The sequence below is a fragment of the Populus nigra genome, chromosome 5, assembly GCF_951802175.1.
Source record: "Populus nigra chromosome 5, ddPopNigr1.1, whole genome shotgun sequence".
NCBI classification, from domain to species: Eukaryota; Viridiplantae; Streptophyta; class Magnoliopsida; order Malpighiales; family Salicaceae; genus Populus; species Populus nigra.
The window spans coordinates 14,856,969-14,880,675 of NC_084856.1; the positions used below are offsets into that span (position 1 = coordinate 14,856,969).

General features: G+C 35.7%; 3 protein-coding genes across 7 annotated transcripts; 2 read left to right on the forward strand and 1 right to left on the reverse strand.

Annotated features, from left to right (window-relative positions):
* Positions 1 to 243: 243 nt before the first annotated feature.
* LOC133694051 (auxilin-like protein 1) lies at positions 244 to 7,370 on the forward strand. 3 transcript variants are annotated; one of them, XR_009842224.1, is made up of 8 exons: positions 244 to 736; positions 1,721 to 5,256; positions 5,362 to 5,459; positions 5,544 to 5,609; positions 5,697 to 5,786; positions 6,154 to 6,330; positions 6,863 to 7,052; positions 7,182 to 7,370. XR_009842224.1 is itself a non-coding variant. In XM_062115468.1 (8 exons), exons 1-8 carry the CDS (start codon positions 351 to 353, stop codon positions 6,896 to 6,898), a joined length of 4,326 nt encoding a protein of 1,441 aa, XP_061971452.1. In that variant the 5' UTR covers positions 244 to 350; the 3' UTR covers positions 6,899 to 7,370. The 3 variants fall into 3 exon arrangements, 2 of the variants coding, with proteins under 2 accessions (XP_061971452.1, XP_061971451.1); XM_062115468.1 differs by having other exon boundaries at positions 1,721 to 2,768; positions 2,832 to 5,256; positions 6,863 to 7,370; XM_062115467.1 differs by having other exon boundaries at positions 6,863 to 7,370.
* A 7,913-nt stretch (positions 7,371 to 15,283) lies between these two features.
* Positions 15,284 to 19,391, forward strand: LOC133694719 (uncharacterized). 3 transcript variants are annotated; one of them, XM_062116392.1, is made up of 4 exons: positions 15,284 to 15,676; positions 16,147 to 17,006; positions 17,520 to 17,963; positions 18,460 to 18,656. In XM_062116392.1, exons 2-4 carry the CDS (start codon positions 16,151 to 16,153, stop codon positions 18,462 to 18,464), a joined length of 1,305 nt encoding a protein of 434 aa, XP_061972376.1. In that variant the 5' UTR covers positions 15,284 to 15,676; positions 16,147 to 16,150; the 3' UTR covers positions 18,465 to 18,656. The 3 variants fall into 3 exon arrangements, with proteins under 3 accessions (XP_061972376.1, XP_061972374.1, XP_061972375.1); XM_062116390.1 differs by having other exon boundaries at positions 15,286 to 15,676; positions 18,624 to 19,391; XM_062116391.1 differs by lacking the exon at positions 15,284 to 15,676 and having other exon boundaries at positions 15,808 to 17,006; positions 18,624 to 19,391.
* A 1,213-nt stretch (positions 19,392 to 20,604) lies between these two features.
* LOC133695315 (mannan endo-1,4-beta-mannosidase 7-like) lies at positions 20,605 to 23,339 on the reverse strand. Its single transcript, XM_062117241.1, has 5 exons — positions 22,937 to 23,339; positions 22,627 to 22,821; positions 22,169 to 22,291; positions 21,538 to 21,740; positions 20,605 to 21,322 (listed from the first exon to the last, which is right to left on the reverse strand). The coding sequence occupies exons 1-5, from the start codon at positions 23,258 to 23,260 to the stop codon at positions 20,860 to 20,862; spliced, it is 1,308 nt and encodes a 435-aa protein (XP_061973225.1). The 5' UTR covers positions 23,261 to 23,339; the 3' UTR covers positions 20,605 to 20,859.
* Positions 23,340 to 23,707: the final 368 nt, after the last annotated feature.

The window sequence follows — 23,707 nt, forward strand, 5'->3', positions numbered from 1 at the left end:
ATTTATGTTATATCTTGTGATTTTAATTCCTTTTTAGATTAGGTCAAAAACATAAACCTAATCTCTATCCTTGCAAATGAAACCACTCAATGCAAAAAAAGAAAAAAGCTAAGCTGTCCTTCCAAATAATTAGGACCAAGAAGATACTGCTAGCTACACAATCCTACCCTTCCTTTTTCAAAAATTTGGAATGAGAATAATAATGCAGTGTCCACTTTTGTCATTTCCTTCTCCCCCCCCCTCTCTCTCTGTTTTCATTTTGATTTCACTTTCACTTTCTATGAGAAACAGTCGCAGAAAAATAAAATAAACCCAAAAACACTTTCACTTCAAAATCTCTCTTCATTTTCATGGAAAACCTCACACATTCTCAACACCCAAACATGCTCTCCAAGAAGCCCTTCACCAACCCCGGCAAAACTGTCTACGACGACGTATTTTCTGCCCCACCTCGTTTTGGAGCGGCCCCAACATTGTCTCCTCGAGTGGAAGACTACGGCGAGATATTCGGCGCGTTTCACGCGCCACGTGGAGCTTCCTCCTCGATTCCAGTGCTTGATCTCCCATTGGTAGATAATGAAGCAGCTGAAGATGTTTTCTTTGATGTTAGAAGTTGTTCTGGATTTGATTATAATGAGGTTTTTGGTGGGTTTAATGCCTCTGATTTTGATGTTTCCTTCGAAGAGTTGATGATGGAGCATTCTAACGGTCGTGATTTTTCCTCTGATGAAGCTTGGTATGGTCATTTTGTGCTTTTCAAGTTGACAGCTTTTTCAAGTTTTTCTGTGGGTTTTCTTCGAGCTAAAATGTAAAAAATAATGTCTGTGTTTGTGTGAGTTTATGGTTTTTTTTTGTCTTGTTTGTGGATTTTTCTTTTGGGGTGGGAGGGTGAAGGGGCTGGTTACAGTGTGTGAATAATGTGTGAAGTCGTTGTCTTCTTTTCCTTCTTTTTTTAGTTGTCTTGTTCGTAGTGTAATTTCTGTTGTTTTAGCTTTTTTTTTTATAGCTTTTTCAAAGCTAAGTTTAATATGTGGGTCTTTTCTATTTCTTTTTCATTGGTGGTGTGTTTGTCGATTTAAAGTGTAATATTGTACATTATGGTATATGATAAGTTACCATGAGGTAAACTATAAGAGGTAAATTTTAGCTTCACTGATCATAGATTGTGGTGTGATCACGCATACATTGGTGCTCTGTGAAGCTTAAGGCTGGATGATCATAGATTGTGAAATTTTAGCTCCAGTGATCATAGATTGTGGTGTGATAACGCATGCATTGGTGCTCTGCGAAGCTTAAGGCTCATCTGATGTTCCGAGGAGAAATTTGGGTTATTTCTAAAAGTATAAAGTTAATTTTTTATTTTTTGAATTGAGTATGACTTTTCAAGTAGACCCGAAGGCCTTTAGTGTATGCTGGTGCAAGGAGGTTGTGCCCATTGAAAAATTAGGTGTATGGGATGTGTATATAAAAGGGTTTATCTCTTATGTTTATTTTGCAAGTGATTAGTTAGTCATAAAAATATTGATGCTTTGCTTGCATGCTGATGTGGTTGTCCCTATGGGGAACTGCTGGCCGTTTATTTTATTTAATATCTTGTATTGTTTTGCGTGTTCTGTATGTTTGTGTTTATTGAGTAAAAATCAATAGCACCTTAATTGGTAACACCCAGCAAGATAGAATCTGACAGTGGAATGCGTTTTTTCTTTTTACTCATTCATAGGACACCGGAAGATCCTGAATATCTATCAGAAGAGTCAGATAATTCTGCAAAGAACCAATGCTTGTCAAATGGTGGCTCTCATGAGTCCATTGATGGGAGTATGGAATTTAACATATCATATCATAAAGCTAGTCAAAGCAGCAATAAAGATATGACAAATGGGATCACACATGTGACTAAGCTATTTGATGTTCCTGGATATGCTTTTATGGTTGATAAATCCATGTCTTTGCCAAAGACAGATAATGAGTACCCACCTCTGCATGTGAGTGATGATGGCCATCTCAATATTGATTTTATGGGGGAAATGATGGGGGAAAAGAAGCTTAGGAAGACCATGTCACATCCGGCTAATGGCAGTGCTGATGGGCTAGTTTTTGGAAATGAAGTTAGACCTCATAAGGAATATGTCAGAAATGTCTCTCTTCCTAACGAAACATTTGTTACTATTTCTGATGTCAACCTTAAAACTCACCCCTCTCATTTGCCACCACCCTCTAGACCACCTCCTGCATTTGATTTCAAAAAGAGAGATTTTAGTAAATCAACTCCAAACTGTCAAGGTGTTGCTTCCTCAGGGAGTGCTGGTGATAGTTCTCCACCTTACTTTGATGTAGAGGTGGATGCAAGTTCCTCTGCTGCAGCCTCTGCCGCTGCTATAAAAGAAGCTATGGAGAAAGCTCAAGCCAAGCTTAAAAGTGCAAAAGAATTGATGGAGAGGAAGAGGGATGGATTTCAAAGCCGTACAAAATCAGGTTCAAAGAATGATAGGAAGGATAGAGAAGGTAGGGTGAGTAAGAATGATGATGTGTCTGGTAGTAAAAAATATGAAGAGGGCACTTGTGAAAGAGAAAATAAAATTGAGTTTTCTGTCATGGAGGAAAGGAAAAAGATTAGGATTCCAGATTCAGTGGAAGGGAAAAGGCATCTAAATGCAGCAGAAAAATCTTCTGATGAGAAGCATGGAAGGGAATCCTTGTCATCTCAAGGATCTGATAGAATTGATGAAGCTGGAGAATGGAAAGAAGCTACTCAATTTTTTGAACTGGTAAGAACAAATGTGCCCAGAAAAGTCACTGAGTCGGAAAATAATGATAACATTTTTCTGCAGAACACAAACATTCATGAACAAGGGCAGAAGGTGAAAAAGGTAGCCACGGAAGCAATGCAGCAGCAGCAAGAAAATGGGAAGAAACTACAAGCATTTACAGCAGATCATGAACTAGAGGAATATGCAAAGAACCCTAAAGTATCAAAACCAGCTCGTGACCATGGGGGAAGCAATGGGAGATCAGAAGCTGCTAAAGTGTCACATGGAGAGAAAGGGCTTGCGATGAAGTTACAAGTGGCTCAAGAGGTTTTCAGAGTGGAGGACGAGGAGAGATTTAGAATGAACTTGCAGTCTATAGGAACTGAAAAGAGACAAACTAGAGCTAATGGGTCACAAAAACATGAGAACGTGGTAGAGGTTCCACGAGAACAAAGTAAAATTGAAGTTTGGCAGACTGCAGAGGACAAGGAGAAAGGGCCTTGGCCAAAAGAGGCTATTAGAAGTGTGGAGAACGAGAAACAACTCATTCGTAAAAAGGATGGTGGTGAAAGGAGAGGAAGGAGCACTTTTGAGCAGGAAGAAAATGAAAAGATGCTCAAAGCACCTCTTGAACAAATGGAAAATGAGAGAAGGCTGAAGGAGGCACTGAAGCAGGGAGAAAAGGAGAAGAGGATAAACGAGGCTTGCTTGAGGGAAGAAACTGAGAAGAAGCAGAGAGAGGCTTATGAAAAAGAAGAAAAGGAGAAGAGATTAAGAGCAGCTCTTGAATGGGAAGAAAATGAGAGGAAACTCAAAGAAGCCTTTGTGAAGGAGGAGAATGAGAGGAGACTGAAAGAGAATTGTGAGGAGTATGAGAGGAGACTAGGAGAGGCTACTGATAGGGAGGAGAATGAAAGGAGACAAAGAGAGGTTCGTGAAAGAGAAGAAAATGAGAAGAGACTCAAAGAAGCTCTTGAGAAGGAAGAGAATGAGGGGAGACTGAGTGAGTTTTGCCAAAGTGAAGAGAATGAGAAAAGACCAAAAGAAGCTCTTGAGCATGAAAATAAGAAAAAACAGAAAGAGGCTAATGAAAGAGAAGGAACTGAGAAGAAATATAAAGAGGTTTTTGAAAATGAAGGGATTGAAGAGACACTAGAACAAGAAGCAAATGAAAAGCGACTAGAAGAGACAAATGAGCTTGTTGAAAGTGGCAAGTTAAGAGAGGCTCTAGAGGGAGAAGCAAGTGAACTAGGAACATGTGAGCCAGAAGAAATTGGGGATGCATCCCAAGAGGTTCGCAACTTGGGAAACATTGAGGTGACGCTTAAGGATGTCTCTGAGAAAGATGAGCTAGGGGTGCTCAATGAGATGGGTGGGAACTGCAGGGTAGCGAAGCAGGCATGTGAGACAGATGAAAATAGGAACCTTGGGTCAACTAGATTAGTTGGAAAACATGAGGGGAAGAACGGGAAACAAGAAGTGACTGGGGAGAATGCTCATGAAGAAATTAGCAAGGTACCTCCAGGGCTGAAAATTGGCAACAAGGAAGCAACAGTTGAAACTGTGAATGTGCAGGTTGATGGACCAGCAAAAGTGTCTGGTGTGGATCAAGGCAACTTAGAACATGAAAAGAATCAATCTATAGTGGAAGATGATGCAGCAGCTTCGGTTTATGGTGATGAAAGGATGAGAAAAGCAGGGGAAGCTGGAAATGGAACAGGACAAATGAGCATAGAGAGAACTAAGAAAGCCTTCCAAATAGAATCTGATACCGCAATTCAAGGCAAGGAATTTGCTCAGGATAGGGGTGAGAGAAGAAAGAATATGCCTCAGGCAGTTGTTATGAATCAGGAAGACAAAAAGGACAATTTCATGTCAACCGGGGCAGAGAAAAAGTCAGTTGTGACAGGAAGGAAAATAGAAGCTGCTCAGCCAGCTGATTTAGAAGCAAAGGGAAGCACCCTGGGATCAACTCAGCAGTTTAATGTAAGTGAAAGGAAAATGAAGAATCTGAACAAGACCCTTTCACCTGAAGAAAAAGAAGCTGAAAGGATGAGAAGAGAAAAGGAGTTGGAAATGGAACGTCTTAGAAAGATGGAAGAAGAGAGGGAGAGGGAAAGAGAAAGAGAAAAGGATAGAATGGCTGTTGACAGAGCAGCGCTTGAAGCTCGTGAAAGGGTACATACTGAAGCCCGTGATAGGGCAGAACGGGCTGCTGTGGAAAGAGCAATAACTGAGGCCCGTGAAAGGCTAGAGAAGGCCTGTGGGGAGGCTAGGGAGAAGTCATTGGCTGATAATAAAACATATTTAGAGGCCAGGCTCAGGGAACGTGCTGCAGTAGAGAGAGCTACTGCAGAGGTCCGAGAGCGTGCTTTCGGAAAAGTAATGTCTGAAAGGACTGCTTTTGAGACAAGAGAACGAGTAGAAAGATCTGTCTCAGATAAATTCTCTGCTTCTTCCAGAAATGGTGGAATGGGACCTAGCTCCTCATCCTCTGTATATAATGGTATGTATTCTGCACAAACTAGAATTTCTATAAAATTTCTTACACACCTTTGCACATATTTGTTCTCCTTTATTGCTTCTGAATCATGCATCCCTGTACAAAAAGGTTCCTACTATATGGAGAGATCTGAAGGGGTGGAAGGTGAGTCACCTCAGAGGTGTAAAGCAAGGTTAGAGAGACATAGGCGAACAGCTGAACGTGCGGTATGATTTTCTTCCTTCATAGTAAGCAGCAATCAGTTTGTTTATATAAAGGAGTTCATCTGTAATGTTTTGGCTTTATGGCAGGCAAAAGCTCTAGCAGAGAAAAATATGCGAGATCTTCTTGCTCAGAGGGAACAAGCAGAGAGAAATGTAATAATTTTTTGGGAAGCTATTCCTCAAACTTTTATCTTGCTTTGCATATTCTATGTATTTAACTCAATTAAATTTTTCTTGCAGAGATTAGCAGAAACTCTGGATGCTGATGTCAAGAGATGGTCAAGCGGGAAAGAAGGAAACTTGCGTGCATTGCTTTCAACTTTGCAATATGTATGGTTCATTCTCCTCGTATCATTTTAAGAATGAAGTTGTCTTCTGGTTTCCTTTAATGCTGCTAAAATGTAAATAAACGGAAGCTATTCTGCTAAGGCCTTTTTCTTGGATAAGATATGAAGACAAATTTTGAATGAATATTTAATATGGCCACATTAAAAGTAGAAAGTGTCTAGCTCCTTTGTGTTGTTAAGGTGTCATGGTAGAGTTTCACTTGTTTAAATACTCTCCATCAACTAGTTTACTTCATCTCCTGTTTTAGGTTTTTCTAATGGTGATAAATGTTTAGATTTCAGGCCTCCTTTCTGCAGTTTTCACTAAATTTAGCCTGTACAATGGTACTTGAACTATTTCTTTGTGGCAGATCCTTGGACCTGATAGTGGCTGGCAGCCAATTCCGTTGACTGAAGTTATAACTTCAGCAGCTGTAAAGAAAGTTTACAGGAAAGCCACTCTTTGTGTTCATCCTGACAAATTACAACAACGGGGTGCAAGTCTTCAGCAGAAGTACATATGCGAGAAGGTCTTTGATCTTCTGAAGGTACTGGCTTGCAAGTTACTTTCAACAGCTTCAAGTGATGATTGAAACTCTAGTAAATATGGTAGACTAGTTCTTAAATTCATTTATAAGACCAGTTCTTCTGTTGTTGGAAAACAACCTTCATAGTTCATACATTTATTGGTTGGGATCACCAAATGTGGCAGGGGGGAAACCCTTCACAGAAAGATCTCTTGTTTGTTGTGAATCCCTATGTTGGCTTTCTATGCCTAGATTCTTCTCATTAGGTTAGAATTACTCTGCCTCACTAATCCCCATCGGTTGAGGCAGCATCTTCTCAAGGGCAGCGCTTAACTCTTGCTCACCAAATGGTCATCAGTATCCAGTAGCCTGTAGTGCTTATAAAAGCATCTAGTTTTTTTATTTTTATTTTTGACGAGTAAAAAAAATACAGCATGCATTCTATCCGAGCATAGTTTTGTTGTTCCATCAGGCCGAGGCATCAAACACTTAAACCGTGGACATTCTTGCTAGTTTCTGTATTCTTATTGATTTATTGGTGGTTTGTTCCCAGGAAGCTTGGAACAAGTTCAACTCAGAAGAGCGGTAGCCCGAGCTTATTATATCTGTGCTGATAGCTTATTTACAGCAAGCTACTCATTCTGTAAATACATTCGTCCCATGGCTAAAATATCTTCAAGTCCATCTGATATTTCATTGCCTGTTGGAGTTTCAGGATGTAATTTATGCTTAAAGGAAAATAGGTAAGAAACAAGTATTATTCAATGAAAAGTGGCCATATCTGTTCCTAATCTGCTATCCAATTAAGTTTCTATGTAAGAATTTGCATACAGAGAAGAAAGCCTTAAAGTCCTGGCCCCATTTAATTGTAGGGAAAAAGGCGGAAGAATTGGGTAACGAGTCAACAAAGCTGGACAAATTTTTAGAGAGGTTTGTCATGGTTGTTTTCTGGCCAGATCAGGGAGCTCTTTGAACCCTAATTATTTGTATTAATCTCTTCAATCTTATTAATATGTATAGGAAAGACATTTAGGTTCTTATAAAGTTCAATTTCATGTTGAGTGTGCCTTTATCATCAACTACAAGATTTAGTAAAAGCCCCAAAGCTAAATCTCACAGGCTTCAAGATGTTCATCTCAGGCACTCAATGAGTTTTATTTCATGCAATCACCAAGGTAGATGGAGACATGAAGGAGGTGGGGTTTAAATAATGACAAAAAATATGCTTTTTGGAAGAAATTATTATCTTGCATTTCGTTATATTTTAACTTTGTATTGATGCAAATATTTTATTTAACATATAATTAATTTAATTATTTATTTTATTATTAAAGATATTTGGAGAAATGATATAATGACCCGAGTAAATTATAATTTTATTATATTATTTTCTTAGCAATAAATTATTATTTTTTTACAATGTTTACAAGTTCTTTTTTAATATAATTGTGATGAATAGAAAAATTATCATGTGTGTGTGTGTGTATATATATATATTATCTTGTCTCTTATCAACCAAATAAAATACATAAATATTTACTATGTCTATGTCTGGCACACAACTTGAGCTCAGTTTTTTTGTCCTAATTATTTTTATATTTTAGATCATAAGAAAATAATCAAAATTATTATTGAATGATAAAGCTGAAGAAGGATTGATGACAGAAAAAGAGACGCATGCCTATCCTTCTAAACAAAATGATTCTTCTTTTAAGGGGAAAATGGTGATTGATAGCTGAGGGTTTTGTGGAAAACTATTTTAGCGATCAGTATTAAAGGTGTAATTGTAGGAGTGATCAAGATTTGTTAAAAGTTAGCAATCCTTATATAAATCAAATTGTTGCATTATCCAATTAGGACAATGGATATTAACTATGTCACAAATCATCCCCTCCTAACATACAAGTGAAGTTGATAATATCAATTTCTTTGTATATGGCATCAATGTAAATCATTAAGACATGAAATACATATATTACAAAGCAAGTCAAAACTAAAAAATTAATGCTCAAATAAAAAAAAGTTATATCATTAAAAACCATACTTGGTGACCTGTTGTGTGTCTAACTTCTCCTGGTAGATTGCTTGTGATGCCTATGTAGTTCTTTGATTATAACTTGACATCAAAGTAAACTCTATACTAGAGGAGTTTTCTTATCTAAGTCTACTATTCAAGTAGATCTCTAGAATATTCATCCCATTAATGTTGGCAAACCCAGACATTGAATTTACACTTTTTTCACTACAAATAGATACACCGACATAACGAGTTCAACTAATCTCGATTTGCATCATCCTTCAAGTAATTTCAATCTCAAATATATTTCATCCAAGTCGATCATATTACATTTTAGACAACCTTTTAAGAGACATATTTAATATAGAAGTTAGGAACACATTACTTCTTCCATTATAAGTGATACCATTGTCAGTATTGACAATGACACCATCATAGAAGCATAATATTCCAATATTACAAAATATTATGTCAAACAACACAAAAAAATCCAAGTCTAATTTATCAATAATATGGAGTTAATCAAGCTACATAATTTATTAACAAAACCCTAGCGATATCATACTCAGTGAAACCTAAATTCATTAATGTATCTTTTTGGGGTGTCAAAAAAGGGTGAAAGGTTTCAATCTCTGGGATATGAAATCAAACAAGGTGATGATCAATAAATATTTGTTTTTTTTTTTATGAAAAAGCCATGTTACAACCTACTCAAAAAGAAAAGAAACAAGTGCCAAAAAATTACAGTAACAATGACCATAAGGTGTAGATAGAGCTAGATACTTATATGAAATAAAAAAACCATTGAGGATTCACGGAGTTCTAGTTCAGAAGATCAACAATATAACAATATAGCTTTAAGTAAACCCAAACAAACTATTAGGCCACCCATCCGATATGGTTTTGAATATTTGGTATCATTTAACATTTTAGCATGACAATGTTTAACAATAGTCTCCTTGAATTTGGTGTTGAATTACTGCAACTTTTGCCTCAGATAAGCTTGTATAACTTGTGTATTTGTTGTCATGTCTCTCGATAGTAATACCAAGAACTTTTTAAACTAGTACATGATATAGTACATGCCTAAGACACTACATATATAAAATATTGAATGGTGATTTATTTGTGGCACTATATTTAACACTATTATATGTATATTTTGCTTGTATAAGTGCTCAATTCCACTACTTTAGTTTGTCTTCACAAATGTTTCAAATTAATTTCCAAGTATTCGATTCGACAACTCTTTTTATGGATGTGTTGTGCTACTAAATTATAAAGATGAATCTTACACCTCCATCGAGTTCGCTAAAATGACCAAGAAACTTGTTGTCTCAATTAGAAGTAATGGTTTTTGGTACCTTATGCAAACACACTATTTTTTGAAAAAACATAGTCGAGCAATTACTAAAGCATCATTCATCTTATTGCAATGAATAAAATGTAGCATCTTTAAAAACTTATCAACTATAAAAATTATACAATCCATTCTCTTTTATATATGGGGTAACTTAAGTACAAATTCCATAGACAAGTCTTCCTACATATTTTCAGGAATAGTCAAAGGCATATATAAACATGTATTATATGTTTTTCTTTTGGCAATTTGACAATAATAACATCTTTACACAAACTTACTAATATCTCATCTTAAATAAGACTAATAATATCTCTCAATAACAATGTCATTAGTTTTCATTCATTCAAAATGCCTAGTGTTGAGGGGATATCTCGGTGTCCTGATTGAGATTGATGAGGTAAGAAAAATAAAAAAATCACCACCTAATTTTATGATAATTAGAAACCATAACTGATCTTCAGAGATTCTAGGTAAGGGGTTAGTTATATAATATGAAAGATAAAATCAACCTGTACATTAACAATATACTAAAAGGCGTGGGGAAAACACTGTAGCTTCCCCACGCCTTTCACATCCTTTCACTTATTAATATATTATATTATTATAATTGTTATATTATTATTATTATTATTATTTATTTATTTTAATGAATGTTTTTTTGTTTGATTTAGTTTATTAATGTTAATTTTTTTTATTTAGTTATCAGATTTTCATGATACGAATCTCGGGTTTGATGGGTTAACCTGATTTGACAAGTTAACCCGGATTTTTTTTTAATTAATTTTTTTCATTTAGTTTAATTTATTGATGTTAAATTTCTTTCTATTTAATTTTCATACTTTCATGATACGTATCCTAGGCTTGACGGGTTAGCTTGGTTTGATGGGTTAACCCAGTTAAATCTAGGTAAACCTGTTAATTTTTTTCTATTTAGTTATCAAACTTTCATGACGCGAATCTCAGGTTTTACGGGTTAACTTGGTTTGAAGGGTTAACTCAATTAATTCATCTTTTTTTTCTTTTTCTTCATTAGTTTTTTTTTCTTCCTGTTGGTTTTTTTAATTAATCTATTTAATTGTCATACTTTTATGAAACAATCTTATAGTCGGACCCACATCCAATATTCTTGGATCCAGTGTTGCTACAGCCAGGTTCACTTAAACTTGGATCATGTAAGTTTAATATTATTATTAATATTATAAATATTATTTTTAGGTCAGGCGTTGCAGTCAAATCCAAGATTTTTGGGTATAACTTTGCAGAAAAACTCAAAACTTTTAAATCTTAGTTTTTTAATATATTTTTTATGAAAAAAATAACCCGCGGCATCGCGCGGGTTATGTAACTAGTCTTATCTAAAGTAAGTTACTACATAGTTTTTTTTTTTTGGATAAAGGTATGTATTGTGTATATATGCTAAGAATTTGCCAAAATTGATACACGTGAGTTTATTGTTAAAGGTAAAAGACTTGTAAGACTTGTAACAATGATTTGGAATCCAAGCTCGACTATATGGCCTAATCGTTACTTTAAATTAAAAGTATTAAACCTCAGAGGATGAAGATAGTTGATTGGGCTTTAGCCTTTTCTCTTTAATTATATTAAAAATTAGTTTGAAGAACGTCACTAACATTGTTTTTTGGGTCTTGTTGACCCAACCCGAGTTCATTCACTACAATTAGAAAAAAGTATATCACAAGACCTACATATTCACACATTACAAACAATAACTACGTAATATTTACATACATGTATTAGAAATATATATTTACATGATTTATATATTTTACAAGAAAATTACAAAGGCTTTCAGAAGGTTGGCCCTTTTGAGGATCTTATTGCCCACATGTTGACTCTTTGGTAAGACATTAGTGGGGAAATACTTTTATTATTATTTATAAAAATAAAAAAGTCTCAACATTTAGAGGATAAAATCGATTTAAGGATCTTACCAATGAATTGACTCTTTGATATGGATACAAATTAACATAGAACCATAAAAAAGAAACAAAAAAACACATATAATCATATAGTTTTAATAAAATAAAAGTGCAAATTTCACAATAAGAAAATAATTAAATACTTCAATCTATGAAATTCCACCTATAATCACAAATCATTATTTTACTTGGGAGTAAGCTAAAAAAAAAAACTGATAAAACCAAGAAATAATTAATTGAAAAAACTGAATCGAGAAAAAAATTGAAAAAAATAATTAGAAAATAAAAAAATCAATTTGATTTGGTTTCGGTTTAAGAATCTTAGAATTGATTGAACTGAACCGAAATAGATCGGTTCAACGAAAAAATAAAAAATACTATAAAGTTAATAGAGGGTATAAATAAACAACTATAAGCAAACTCTAAAATTAAAAACATTATTCGAGGCATAGCCGCACACAGTTCCTCCTCTCCTCTTCTCTGTCGATCTCCTCCACCGTAGCCCACCCCTTTCTTTGCTTTTTTAATCTCTTATGGCTACACTGCCATTTTTTTGTTGAATGTATCCTTATTTTCTCATCCGAGCTTTTCTTTTCTTTTGACTTGTTACTGGTTTTTTACTTTTGATCTATATTTGTTGAATACAAACACAACTTTGTTAGTAATCAGAGTCAGTTCTAAATGTTTCAATATTCATGTTTTCTTTTCTCTTTCAAATAGATAGTTGGAGGGGTTAGGGGACAATATCTCATATGGATAGTGGAAAATCTTGAGTATTTGATAGATTTATTTAGGTGTCTAATGGTGTGTTGCATACCAAGGTTAGATTTCACTTTATGTTTTCTCATAATTTGGTTATGTTTATATTGATTTTTAATTTTTATTGTCTCTTCTGAACAAGTTTGGTCATTTGGTTGATCTTTATACTTGGAAACCATATTGTAGATACTGAGAAACTATTTTTCTACTGGATTTTCTGTTATATAGCTTTTTTTGCAGGGATTTTGTTGAACTCGAGATGAGATTCAAGTGGTTTTTTACTATACTATTAGCTATGGTCGAGAAATGGTGGTACTGGAGGGAAGGCTATGTGGTTAAGTAGATGAGGAAGCCTCTTGTTGCAATAAAGATTGACTGTGTTGTTTTTTTTTTGTTAACAGCCCCTCTTTTCTTGTGATGGTTTTCTTTAAAAAATATATGGGGAAGAATAACAAAATTTCTAGGATTTGGGTTTTTAATTTGCTGGATCAATTAATTGAAAATTGCTAAAATTAAGAGGGGGTTAAAATCTAGGCTACTTGATATGAGGAGAATATAGTTTCTTTCATTATTGTGTTTGTTAATGGGACAAAACTATGTAAAGCTTGATGGATTCAAATTGCATTTTGATAGCATTACATTACGATTATTCACCTCTAAAAGAATTAAAAAACCTAATTAAAAGACAAAAAATTAAGCAATGGAATAGGTTTTTTATATTAGTTTATTTAGAAAACCTAAAAAAACCTCGAAAAATGAAATGGATTTTGTCAAGTTTTATACAAAATAAATTGAACCGAGCCGAACAAAAACCTGTTAATTTAAAATGATTTTTGGCTTGGTTTAGTTTAAAATCTAACAAAAAAAAAGGTTTGATTATGTTTTTTTAACTAAAACCAAAACTGAAATTACTCCACCCTACATTTATATAAGAGTAAACACAAGATCTACAAAACATGGTAAGTATACTTTTTTTTTTTGGATAACCCGGGGTGTCCGGGTCAGCTTATACGAATCACGACTAATTCCCGGGCCCACTGAACACCCTGCAAGCCCAAATGAACAGGTAAGGCACCACGAGGATGACAAGAATGTACAGAAAAGATCAAACTCGGGTGCAAAGGAAGGGAACAAGTCCCTTCCTCCGCTAGGCCACGACCTCAAGTGCAACATGGTATAGTATACTTGATTAGCTCATGAGTTGTCCATTGCCCCTTTGTGAAACACCTTGTAGGGCCATTAGTGCTATAAAATAACATCATTCATAATCCAACATATTTAGCAAATAGTTCAAACTCTTAATAAAAAAACATAAAAATATTATTAATGAAGAAGTTCGGGTCTTGAAATCCCCTTATAACAAGGCCATCTATATAATAAAAAATTAACATGTCACTACTTTCCACATATACAAGTAAAAGAGTTGTTGCATACCCTCATTTTTTAAAAATATTCACCCTACCAAGTTGCCACTCATCTTTAAAAAATAAGCGTTCAAAGCTATTCTATTTTTCTTTCTTTGGTAGATCTGGATAGTGAAAGTTTAAATGATAGCCATCAAATTTCCCATAAGCCTTGAACTATGAAAAAAATTTAAGGAATAAATTAAAAAAAATAAAAATTAGACACTGTTGAATGGCTATATTAAAAACCCTAAGTGTTTTAGTATTTTCACACTCGTATCAAAGGAGTTAGAATGATTTTATTTTTAATTTTCACACTTATATGATTATTAATTTCCTATGAGATTAGTTGAGATGCATGTAAACTGGTCCGGACATCCGCATTATTAAATTTTATTTTTTTAAGAACTAATAGCTTAAGGAAGCGAATGATAAGCCTTGCTTGTCCAATCTCCTCATATGCTAAGCTTAACAAAACAATAGAACAGTCGAGTGTGGTGTGGCTCTATTGTAAAATAAAAACACAGCGAAATTTAAGCAACCCGGGATCCAAAAACGACATCAATTTCTTGATCCAGAACCCCAATACGACATCTCCAAACAGTCAGGAGACACCAACTGAGCAAACATTTATCCCAAACACCAAAAAGGGTCCCGTGGTCGTGGTCAAACACTCTTATTTGAAACCTAACTGCCAGCTGTAACTACCCAAAAAAGTGCAGGAAATTTAAATTTTTATTCTAACATTAACAAGCCAGCGAGCACATTAAAATGCTCACTTCAATTTAAAGCGTGTGTCTTTTGCCGCGGTTGTGAAATGTTTTCTAAATTTTTTATTTTATTTTAAATTAATATTTTTAAATGTTTTTAATGTATTAATATTAAAAATAAATTTTAAAAATAAAAAATATTATTTTAATATATTTTCAAATAAAAAATACTTTATAAAATAATTTTTTTAATTTTAAAAATATATAATTATTTTTTAATTTTAAATTAAAAAACATGGAATAATCATGTTCCAAATAGACTTATATAATGCGAGTGGCAAGAGAGTAGGATATAGTTGAGAGCATAATTTTTAAATCTGGTCTGGGTTTTGGGTTTCGACTGAGTCATCGGGTTAATTTTTTTAAATCAAAATGATATTTTTTTACTAAAAGATAAAAATTAACAAGTTACAACCAGATTTTTTATCGAGTTTTTCCAAATTAACCACTCTATGGTCAACTCACTAGATTTTTCTTTTTTTTTTTTAATTTTTTTTAACGTGATTCTATTCCAATTTTGGATAGACACACTAAATTCAGCCGAGTTTCAAAACTACAGTGGAGGGAAACGATTTTTAAATAACTATAGTAAATTAGGTAATAAGGTGGTAATTAATTTGAACTGCTGCGTGAGAAAATAAAAAATAAAAAATAAAAATACAGAAAAAGTGGGAAGTACGTGTGAGAGATATTTTCTAATCCGAAGGCCAATTCAAATATTTGCGGAGAACAAAAAGAAAAGAAACGAGATAGGCGATCTGTCTCTTTGCAATAACAAAGAAAAAGGGAAAAACCCCAAGAAACTTGGGCAGCAAGCGGCCTTTGCTCCCTCTTCCCTTCTTCATGGACAGGGAAGAGTCGTGAATTTCAATCTACGATACGACACCACCATATGTTATCACTCCTTCCAATATCATGTCGTTTCGTTTCTTCTCCTTTTATTTCTGCACGAAATAATCTTTATCGACTCTTCCCTGATCCTTCTCTTCTCTCTTAATACCACCACCTGATTTTTCTTTTTAGGGTTTCTCCCAGTTTATTGTTCTCTCTCTCTCTCTCTCTCTCTCTCTCTCTCTCTCTCTCTCTCTATATCTCTCAGCTCCTTCGTTATCAAGGTAATTTTTTCTAGCTTCATTTCCTCTTTCTTTATACCATCACCTGATGTTGACACCATTTTTCAGCTACCAAAACGGTGTCGTTTTGGTCTCTATTAAAAATCATAGTTGGGGCTCACTTGCTTTGATTGTGCAGCCATCTAAAAAGCTGGGTGGAATTTGCTTCTTATTTTTTTTAATTTATTATTATTTATTTTTGTAATCTAGAAGTTTGTCTTGTCTAGAAATGATTTTTTATTGTTAATGTACTGCATTGAATAATTGTATCTAAAGCTTGAATTTTTTGATTCTATAAGCAATCTAAGTTAAATTTGTTTCATTTCCACTAATTTCCCCTTATTTACTTGACAAATCATGTGTTTTTCTATTTAGCTATTTAGCTTCTAGATTATGAATTTTTTTTGGGGTTAATTTATTAACTAATCTCTGATTTCAAGTTTCTGGCTTTGATTTTTGATTTGGTGTTGTAGAAGGATGCCATCTTTTCCTGCAATAGCTTTGGATAGGTTGTTAGAACCTGGAGCTTCAAAATTTGTCGACAAGTCAGTTCCTAGTTCGGACGACAACTATCCAGTGCCGAAACCGAAGCCTCCTCCACCAAAATCGAAGCCACCTTTACCCAAATCAAACCTAGAGAGGAGGAATAGTGCGTCGGTGGTAGAGAGGAAAGGTAATCGTCCTCAAATATCGCCTTCGCTGTATGCGACTCCCGAATCGACCCCACTTCCTGATTCGCCATCTTCATTTCCTCCTTCGCCTTATATAATTAATCATAAGCGACGTGGGCCACGCCTTTTGAAGAGCTTTTCAGAGGATGATGTAGCTTCTAGGAAGAAGGAATTGGAGAAAGATGAGGTGAATGGGAATGTGGATAATGGAAAAAATGAGCTTGTTGATTCAAGTTATGGCCATTCAGTTACTTTTTTCATCCCTGGTTCTGTTGAAGGTGAGCTTTTGAATGTTGTCAATGGGAGTCCTAGCAAAGAGGATGTTGTAAATGGGAGTCTTAGTAAAGAGGATGTTGTAAATGGTGTCCATCATGATACTATCAACGCGGCGCATGTTAATGGAAAGATTGATGGGGAAATATCGAGTGGTACTATGCAACATGGGACTAGTAATACAAGGACGGAGTTTACCTTGGAAAAGGATGTGTTGAAGCCAACTGAGCAGAATGGGGAACGAGATGGAGACGTTGATGATTTCTTTGATCCACAGGACTCAATGAGTTATACTAGTAACACCGATGTTGAGGACACCACTGCAGCTGAGTGTTCTATGAAGCTTACTGCAGCTATACCAGTAGGAGAGTTTTATGATGCTTGGGAAGGTACTTGGGTGTTCATGTCTTACTCTATTCTTTCTGTCTGTTTTACTTTGGTAGATCATCTGGTTATTGGAAAAGTTATAGTGCGTTTCCGTCCTTTTGTTATTTTCATGCATCATACTGTTTGGCATCTTGTGTTTAATCTGCCATATTTAAGTAGTATCTCATAGCATGCTGCAGCTATGGTGCTGGGGGAGCCATTGCTCTTCTTACCTCTTCTATACTTTTTGTTGTGTCTTTTCATTTGCTATATGCATGCTTTGTATTGTTTGTCTTCTCCTCTTTACTCTGGCATATTATTATTATTGAAGAACACATATTTTGGTTCTGCCTTATTTTTTGGCTGTTTACTCTTATGAATACAATATAAGCGGCTGTTTAAAATGAGGAATTCAAGCGTTATCATTTCCCAAAACTATCTCTGTATTCTTTTAGCAAAATTAGTAGTGTAACAAATTTGTGTGTACTAGTCATAACAGAATGCAGAAGCTCACTTTTGTTTATTACTATTGCTAGAACTATCTTCTGAGAGTGGGCCACATCCTTCTCCTTCTCCTCATCTCAGTGGAGCTGAATTGCGTGAAATGAGATTGAGTTTGTTAATGGAGATAGAGAAGCGGAAGCAAGCAGAGGAGGCTTTGACTAATATGCAAAACCAGTGGCAGAGAATCAGGCAAGAATTGGCTCTGGTAGGGTTATCCCTCCCTGCTTTTCCTGTTGATGTGCCAGAGAATGATCAGCCATCAGATTCTAATCCTGCAGAGGAGATTTGCCAGCAAATCTATCTTGCTCGGTTTGTATCAGAATCTATAGGAAGGGGCATAGCAAAAGCTGAGGTGGAGATAGAGTTGGAAGCTCAGGTTGAAGAAAAGAACTTTGAAATTGCTCGATTGTGGGATCGACTTCATTATTATGAGGCTGTGAATCGAGAAATGTCTCAGAGGAACCAAGAAGTCATAGGTGAGATTTTTGTTAAATGTTTTAAGGTTTCTTTTGTCAGCTTTCTCATTTATTTTGAACTGGGGGTGCTCGTGGAATCAAGAAAAACTATAGCTACATTTCTAATTTCCTTAGTGTGTTGCTTCAAGCCAATGTTCTAAAACCATGTGAGTTATTGGACCCAAAGAAAAGAAAGCTAAGATATTAGGTGTACTTATAGAAGGATGGAACTGGTTTGGTGGTAATTGGCTTATAGCTGCTAGGGATTGATGAAACTGGTTATGAAATTCCTGCTCAATTTGTTGATCTAGTCAACTAGAAAGCTTGAAACATTGTTGTCAACATTTAAGCAGTTCATAAATTGCTGTCCTAGATTGACTGGCTAGTGGTTGCACCATTATCTGTATGTACTGTTGATCGGACTCAGTGACCTAACCAGTTTTCTGTAGTACAATTTGATTGGCAAGTTTGGTTTGTTTTGAAAACATCGGTCCTTACTTTCCTTCTAAATGTGCAGAGTGAGGAGCTTTTGAGCAAGAGCGAATTAAGAAAATTGTTGAGATTTCCTGTTTGAAGCATGCTCATCTCATAGCTTTTTAAGGTGTACTAGCTTTAATTGGAGCCCCATTGTATTTATTGCTAGATTATTGGTCTTGTAATATATGGCTTCTTATTTTGTAGAAATGGCACGGCGTAATAGGCAGGTAAGGAAAAGGAGGCAGAAGTGGATTTGGGGCTCAATTGCTGCTGCAATTACACTGGGCACAACAGCCTTGGCATGGTCGTATCTCCCAGCAATGAGAGGATCTTCTTCTGCCAGTGATTCTCATGCGCCAGAGCATGATGATACAGCTAATTGATGATCATCTGATCAATTAATAGACTCTGATGTCATGTCACAGGAGAATAAAAAGGTTTTATATGCCATCTTGTGAATATCAACCTCTTGCTTTTGTCCCTAGCAATTTTCCTGCCTGCTTAGATTGCAGGGTTACCATCATAATAATTCATTGCTGCCTTACTGGTGATCTGGGAGGTGATTAATTTTGGTTTGGGTCATTGATCATCTGGAATCATATTTCTAGCCTTTTTGTGCTTTCAAGGCCTTGCTGATACCTGCACGAACGCTATCAGGTCCATCTTAACATTTTCAACATTTTAAAAAGAGAGCTTTCTATCCGGGGATGGCCAATAGTCTCATTGATTTTAGTTTGTTCTGTATTTAAGTTGTATCCCTTGCAAGTCTGCGCAGCTATGAAACTAAGGTCAAGGGAATTGATATGTTGAAACATGGTGATCCCTGCCAGAAGGGTCTCAACCTAGGAGGAATTATTTTGGATGCTAATCTATGCATTAATGTTATTAGCCCGGGGTGAGTTTCGATGTTCATTTGCATTATGCATCAATGTACAAAACGGTGATAGAAAGGTATTTGTTGTTACTGCCTTACAGCTTGTTGCTATCGAGCTATTGACCAAACAAAATATGGATTCATAGATTGTGAAATGAAATTGACACATGGTGATCCTGTCAATGTGTGGGGAGTACTGGTATATGTTGGATCACGTAGTTATTAAAGAAGGTTGTCGCTTTGAAGATTCAAAACTTGTGTAAAACCACAATTAGTTGAGATCCTAGTAAAATAGATTGTAGAAACTGTCAAATTTCATCTTACTAGCGAGTTTACTGTTTCGGAATTTTGTGTTATTAGGGCATTTGGGCTAGTTTGGACTTATAAGTTGATGTATATATTTTTTTCTTTTAGAGTTTTCCTGCAATCCGAACATGGTTCAAAGCTATAACATGCATAATTTGATCTGACTTTAGTGTTTTGAAAGGGCCTAATCTGATTTCTGTTTGATGAAACTTTACTTACTATAGAATGACTAGATATGCTTGCCTGCATAGAATGACATTTTTCTCGAGTTTAGTGTGGCCTAGCCTTGCTCTGCAGGAGCTCAATTTTAGTTCATAAAATTAAAGCTGAAGGGCTAAATCTTGTTTGACCCAAAACTATGGTTAATTTTGGGTAATTTAGCCCATTGTTTACACAGCAAGAACATTCAAACAAACAAACAAATAAATAAATAAAATTCATCCTAGGGTGTCATGGGGCAAGTTGAGGAGAGAGGAGGAGAGGAGGAAGGAAGAGATTAACTCTCTAGTTAATGTCCCATTTTTGGGCAGGAGTTGATGAACTCTCCAGTTTATGTCCCAATATTAGAGCCCAAACAAGATCCGACAAATAAAATTCCAAAGCTTTATGGTTGTATACAGTTTTTTTTTTTTTTTTTCATCTAAACTATTAAGAAACAACAATTAAACAAGGGGAGCATGCCTTCTTAATTCCTGCTAACTGCCAAGGCCTAACCAGCTGAAGCAGCAGATTATCATGAAGCGTGTGAAGGGTAGCAAAACATGGCGGAGAACAAAAAGGCTCTCAAGCAGGAGGAGGATACCGATGGTGCTTGGCAGAGCGGGAGCTTGAAGGAGTCGAGTCGAGTGAGTTGGGCTTGTTTTTATTACCATTTCAACGATCACCTTTATGAGTTGTCTGACCATCATTTTAAGCGTGGAGAGGATCCCCTTTCTTTAGAGGGAACTCGGTCCAAACACATCCTTAACAATGAATGAATATAAAAAAGATAGGCAATCAACGATGTAACTGGACCTGATCAGGCCTGTCTTGGCAATACCTTCCATGAAAATAAAGTCTTAAGAATCAAAATATAGAGACTGAGAAGTTGCTCTCGTATAATAATACTACTACTGTGTTTGACTTGATTACTCTCCTGGACGAAAACACTCATCTCTAAGAGAGGAGCCATTTCCACAGAACCTTACTGTGATTACACTCAAAACACAACAGCTTGTACTTCGGCACAAAACGTTTTCACACATGAAAGGCACGATCCTTTCAGTTTCCTATTCGCTTGCCTCCATTTCCACGCCGCCAATGAGCCCTCCTAGCCCTAGCGGCTCGTGCCCTCTTCCACCTCTCCACGTTTCTCATCCTCAAAAAAATCTTTTGAATTTGATAAAGCTTGTGTGCCTGTTGAGCTATCACATTTGCAGTTGAGGAAGGTTGCCCCAAGATTATCTCATAACCATCGTGGAAATTGTCCATTCCTTCAGTTAAAAGTTGCCAAAACAGGCCTCCAGCAGCTGCACCTCCTCTTTTAGCCGATGAGTATATCTTGTAGTACACGGTATTGAACAATAGGTCTCTCTGGTATGTGCTGAAACCAGGGTTTTTCCAAGATTTTCCAAATTCTGCAATAAGAATTGGTTTTCGAAGAATGTTTTGTGCATCTTGTATGTGGGTATCCAGCCAATTGTTCAAGAAAGAAAGCTGGTTTTGATCATTAGAGCTGGATAACCTGCTCAAGCATAAAAACCGTGTAAGATAAAAAAACGATTCGGTGTGGCTAATTAAGGTGTGGTTATTTAATTAGCCAATTTGGTGCGGCCACTGAGTTTTTAACCAGTATTGGCTCCACAAGGACTCAATATAAAGATCATAGATCTCTTTCGTAACGCTATATGATTCTCTTGAGTATAGCAAACGCTTAAGTTCTTATTAGGTTGTAGTTACCATTGATCAGGATATGCATGGACTGTTGCAAAATCAATTCCAGTGATGCGGTTATTTGCTATGAAGTCTGTTCCTATCTTCAAACCAGGATTGAGACTGTTCCTCTGTGGTGTTGAAGGTCCATAAAATCCTTCTAACCCAGCTTCCAGCAAGTGATTTCTGTCAATTGACTTCACAAAGGAAGCCATTTCTGCTATCCAAGCCTATATCAACAAGCACAGAGACCAACAGTAAGCACGAATATTGTGCATTTGTATACCATTCTAAATGAAATCAGTGAATTCATTAAGGCTTACCTTTAACGCTCTGGCAGCTCTAGAATTCGTTAAGGCTTACCCTTACTAAGGTGGGGCTAAAAGTAAACGGTCATTTACTGGTGATACCTAACCTTTTTTTGCCAAACGTTCACTAATCAAGGCGGACCAAGAAAATTGAAGTGCAAATAGAAACGCAATCGATGAAACTTGGTGGGGGCATGCTAAGGATCCATCAAGGCCAGTTGGAAGTAAACCAGAGCTAGAATGCCCTAGTTACTATAATAATGAAGCGTACAACTACAAGGTAAGGCTCTAGGTTTACTGGTAGCGAAGAAAAAAAGAAAAGGCAACAAGAAGAGGGGAGGTCAATGAACCTGAATAGTCCTTCCAGAAGGATCTGATGTGCATCTAGGCTCATTGATAAGCTCCCATGCCATGATTGTTGGATCATCTTTGTAACGAATTCCAGTAAAGCTATTGTATCTATAAAGAACAGTCTGCAAAACAAAATGTAATCTAAGATAAGTTAATAACTGACTTTATACGCATCACGTCTCATAAACAGAAGAGGTCCAGAAATGCTTCTTCATGACCAAGTTAATTCTTTTCTGGAAACACCATTCAAACTTTAAGAACATATCAGACAAAAACACAGGGCAAGTTTCTGATTCTTCAATCTATTATACAAATTTGAAGAAATTCATGCCACGAACGCCTACGAGGGAAAAAAGAGGAATCCATATGCATACAGATACTATGCACGATCAACATAAAAACAGATCGCATCTGAAATCTGAAAAGAAAAGTAAGTTTAGGGAGAAAGGACTCTGACCTTTATATGGTTCTTGTAGTAACCCTTGACAACGGGGTGCCTGAAGAAATCATCATCAGATGACAGATACTGCCCTCGACTTCTTGCCCAGTTTACGTACTGCTTCTTCCCTCCAAAGCTATCATAGTTGTTAGCAAAGCTCAGAATGAGCTTGATCCCATAACTTCTAGCCTCAGCTACAACAAAATCCAGCCCCTTTACAAATTGTAAAAGGAAAAACAGATAAAAATCGAGATAATTAAGCAAGATTGCGACTTTTGAAGATTTATAAGAGCAAGCATAGCTAAAAAGAAATTAACTTTCAAGAGACCTTAAACATTTGTTCATTGTAGGATCCAGGGGAGTACTGTAGAGGTCTGTAACCACCATCACTAAAAGCCCAAGTTCTGGCCACAGTGAGACCATGGCTAGCTGCTTCACGAAATGCAGCTGAAACTTTTGGTCTCTGAGATGGATCGGAAGCTGTGTACATCAACCAGTAAGCATTGAAGCCATTTGCATAGTAAGGGCTACCATTCAACAAGAAATGCACTCCTCTAGTTCTAATGAAACCATCTCCTGCTTCAACATGGAAATGAAAACATCCTTGATGGATCAAGACGACTAGTAAAAGAGCCAAAGCCAAATAAGTCATCTGAAATTTTAAGGGTTTGCCGTTTAAAAGTTCAGAGAAGTTTTGTCTTTAAAAACTGCAAGACCATCAAAAGACGACAAGCAACTGTCGATAGAGAAACAGACAGGTTTTTTTTTTTTTTTTTTCAGCAATGTAAAACCAAGGTTGTCAATTCCGTTTCGGTAGGTGTTTTATTTTTTCAATTGGAACGGAATGTTTCAGTTTCAGAGTGTTTCGGCGTGCCGTTTCGAGGTTGTACTGTTTTTATATATATATATATATATATATATATATATATATATATATATATATATATATATATATTCAACAAACATAATTCAAATTCAAGATAAATTAATTATAAATTATGCAATACAAACACAATGCTAAACAAATATAATTTCAAAATTTAAAATATTTCTAAATAGTTAAGAATAAATAGATCTTTAACTTAAAGTAATTCAACTT

Bases quoted from the DNA above. Each gene is read 5' to 3' on its own strand.
- LOC133694051 (XM_062115467.1), top strand. From the start codon at position 351: ATGGAAAACCTCACACATTCTCAACACCCAAACATGCTCTCCAAGAAG. The intron at 5,460-5,543 runs GTATGATTTTCT...GCTTTATGGCAG, and splicing joins GGCGAACAGCTGAACGTGCG to GCAAAAGCTCTAGCAGAGAA. The intron at 5,787-6,153 runs GTATGGTTCATT...TCTTTGTGGCAG, and splicing joins TGCTTTCAACTTTGCAATAT to ATCCTTGGACCTGATAGTGG.
- LOC133694719 (XM_062116390.1), top strand. From the start codon at position 16,151: ATGCCATCTTTTCCTGCAATAGCTTTGGATAGGTTGTTAGAACCTGGA. The intron at 17,007-17,519 runs GTACTTGGGTGT...TACTATTGCTAG, and splicing joins GTTTTATGATGCTTGGGAAG to AACTATCTTCTGAGAGTGGG. The intron at 17,964-18,623 runs GTGAGATTTTTG...CTTATTTTGTAG, and splicing joins GAGGAACCAAGAAGTCATAG to AAATGGCACGGCGTAATAGG.
- LOC133695315 (XM_062117241.1), bottom strand. From the start codon at position 23,260: ATGACTTATTTGGCTTTGGCTCTTTTACTAGTCGTCTTGATCCATCAA. The intron at 22,292-22,626 runs GTCAGAGTCCTT...TTTGTTTTGCAG, and splicing joins ACTACAAGAACCATATAAAG to ACTGTTCTTTATAGATACAA. The intron at 21,323-21,537 runs GTAACTACAACC...ATGCTTGAGCAG, and splicing joins CATGCATATCCTGATCAATG to GTTATCCAGCTCTAATGATC.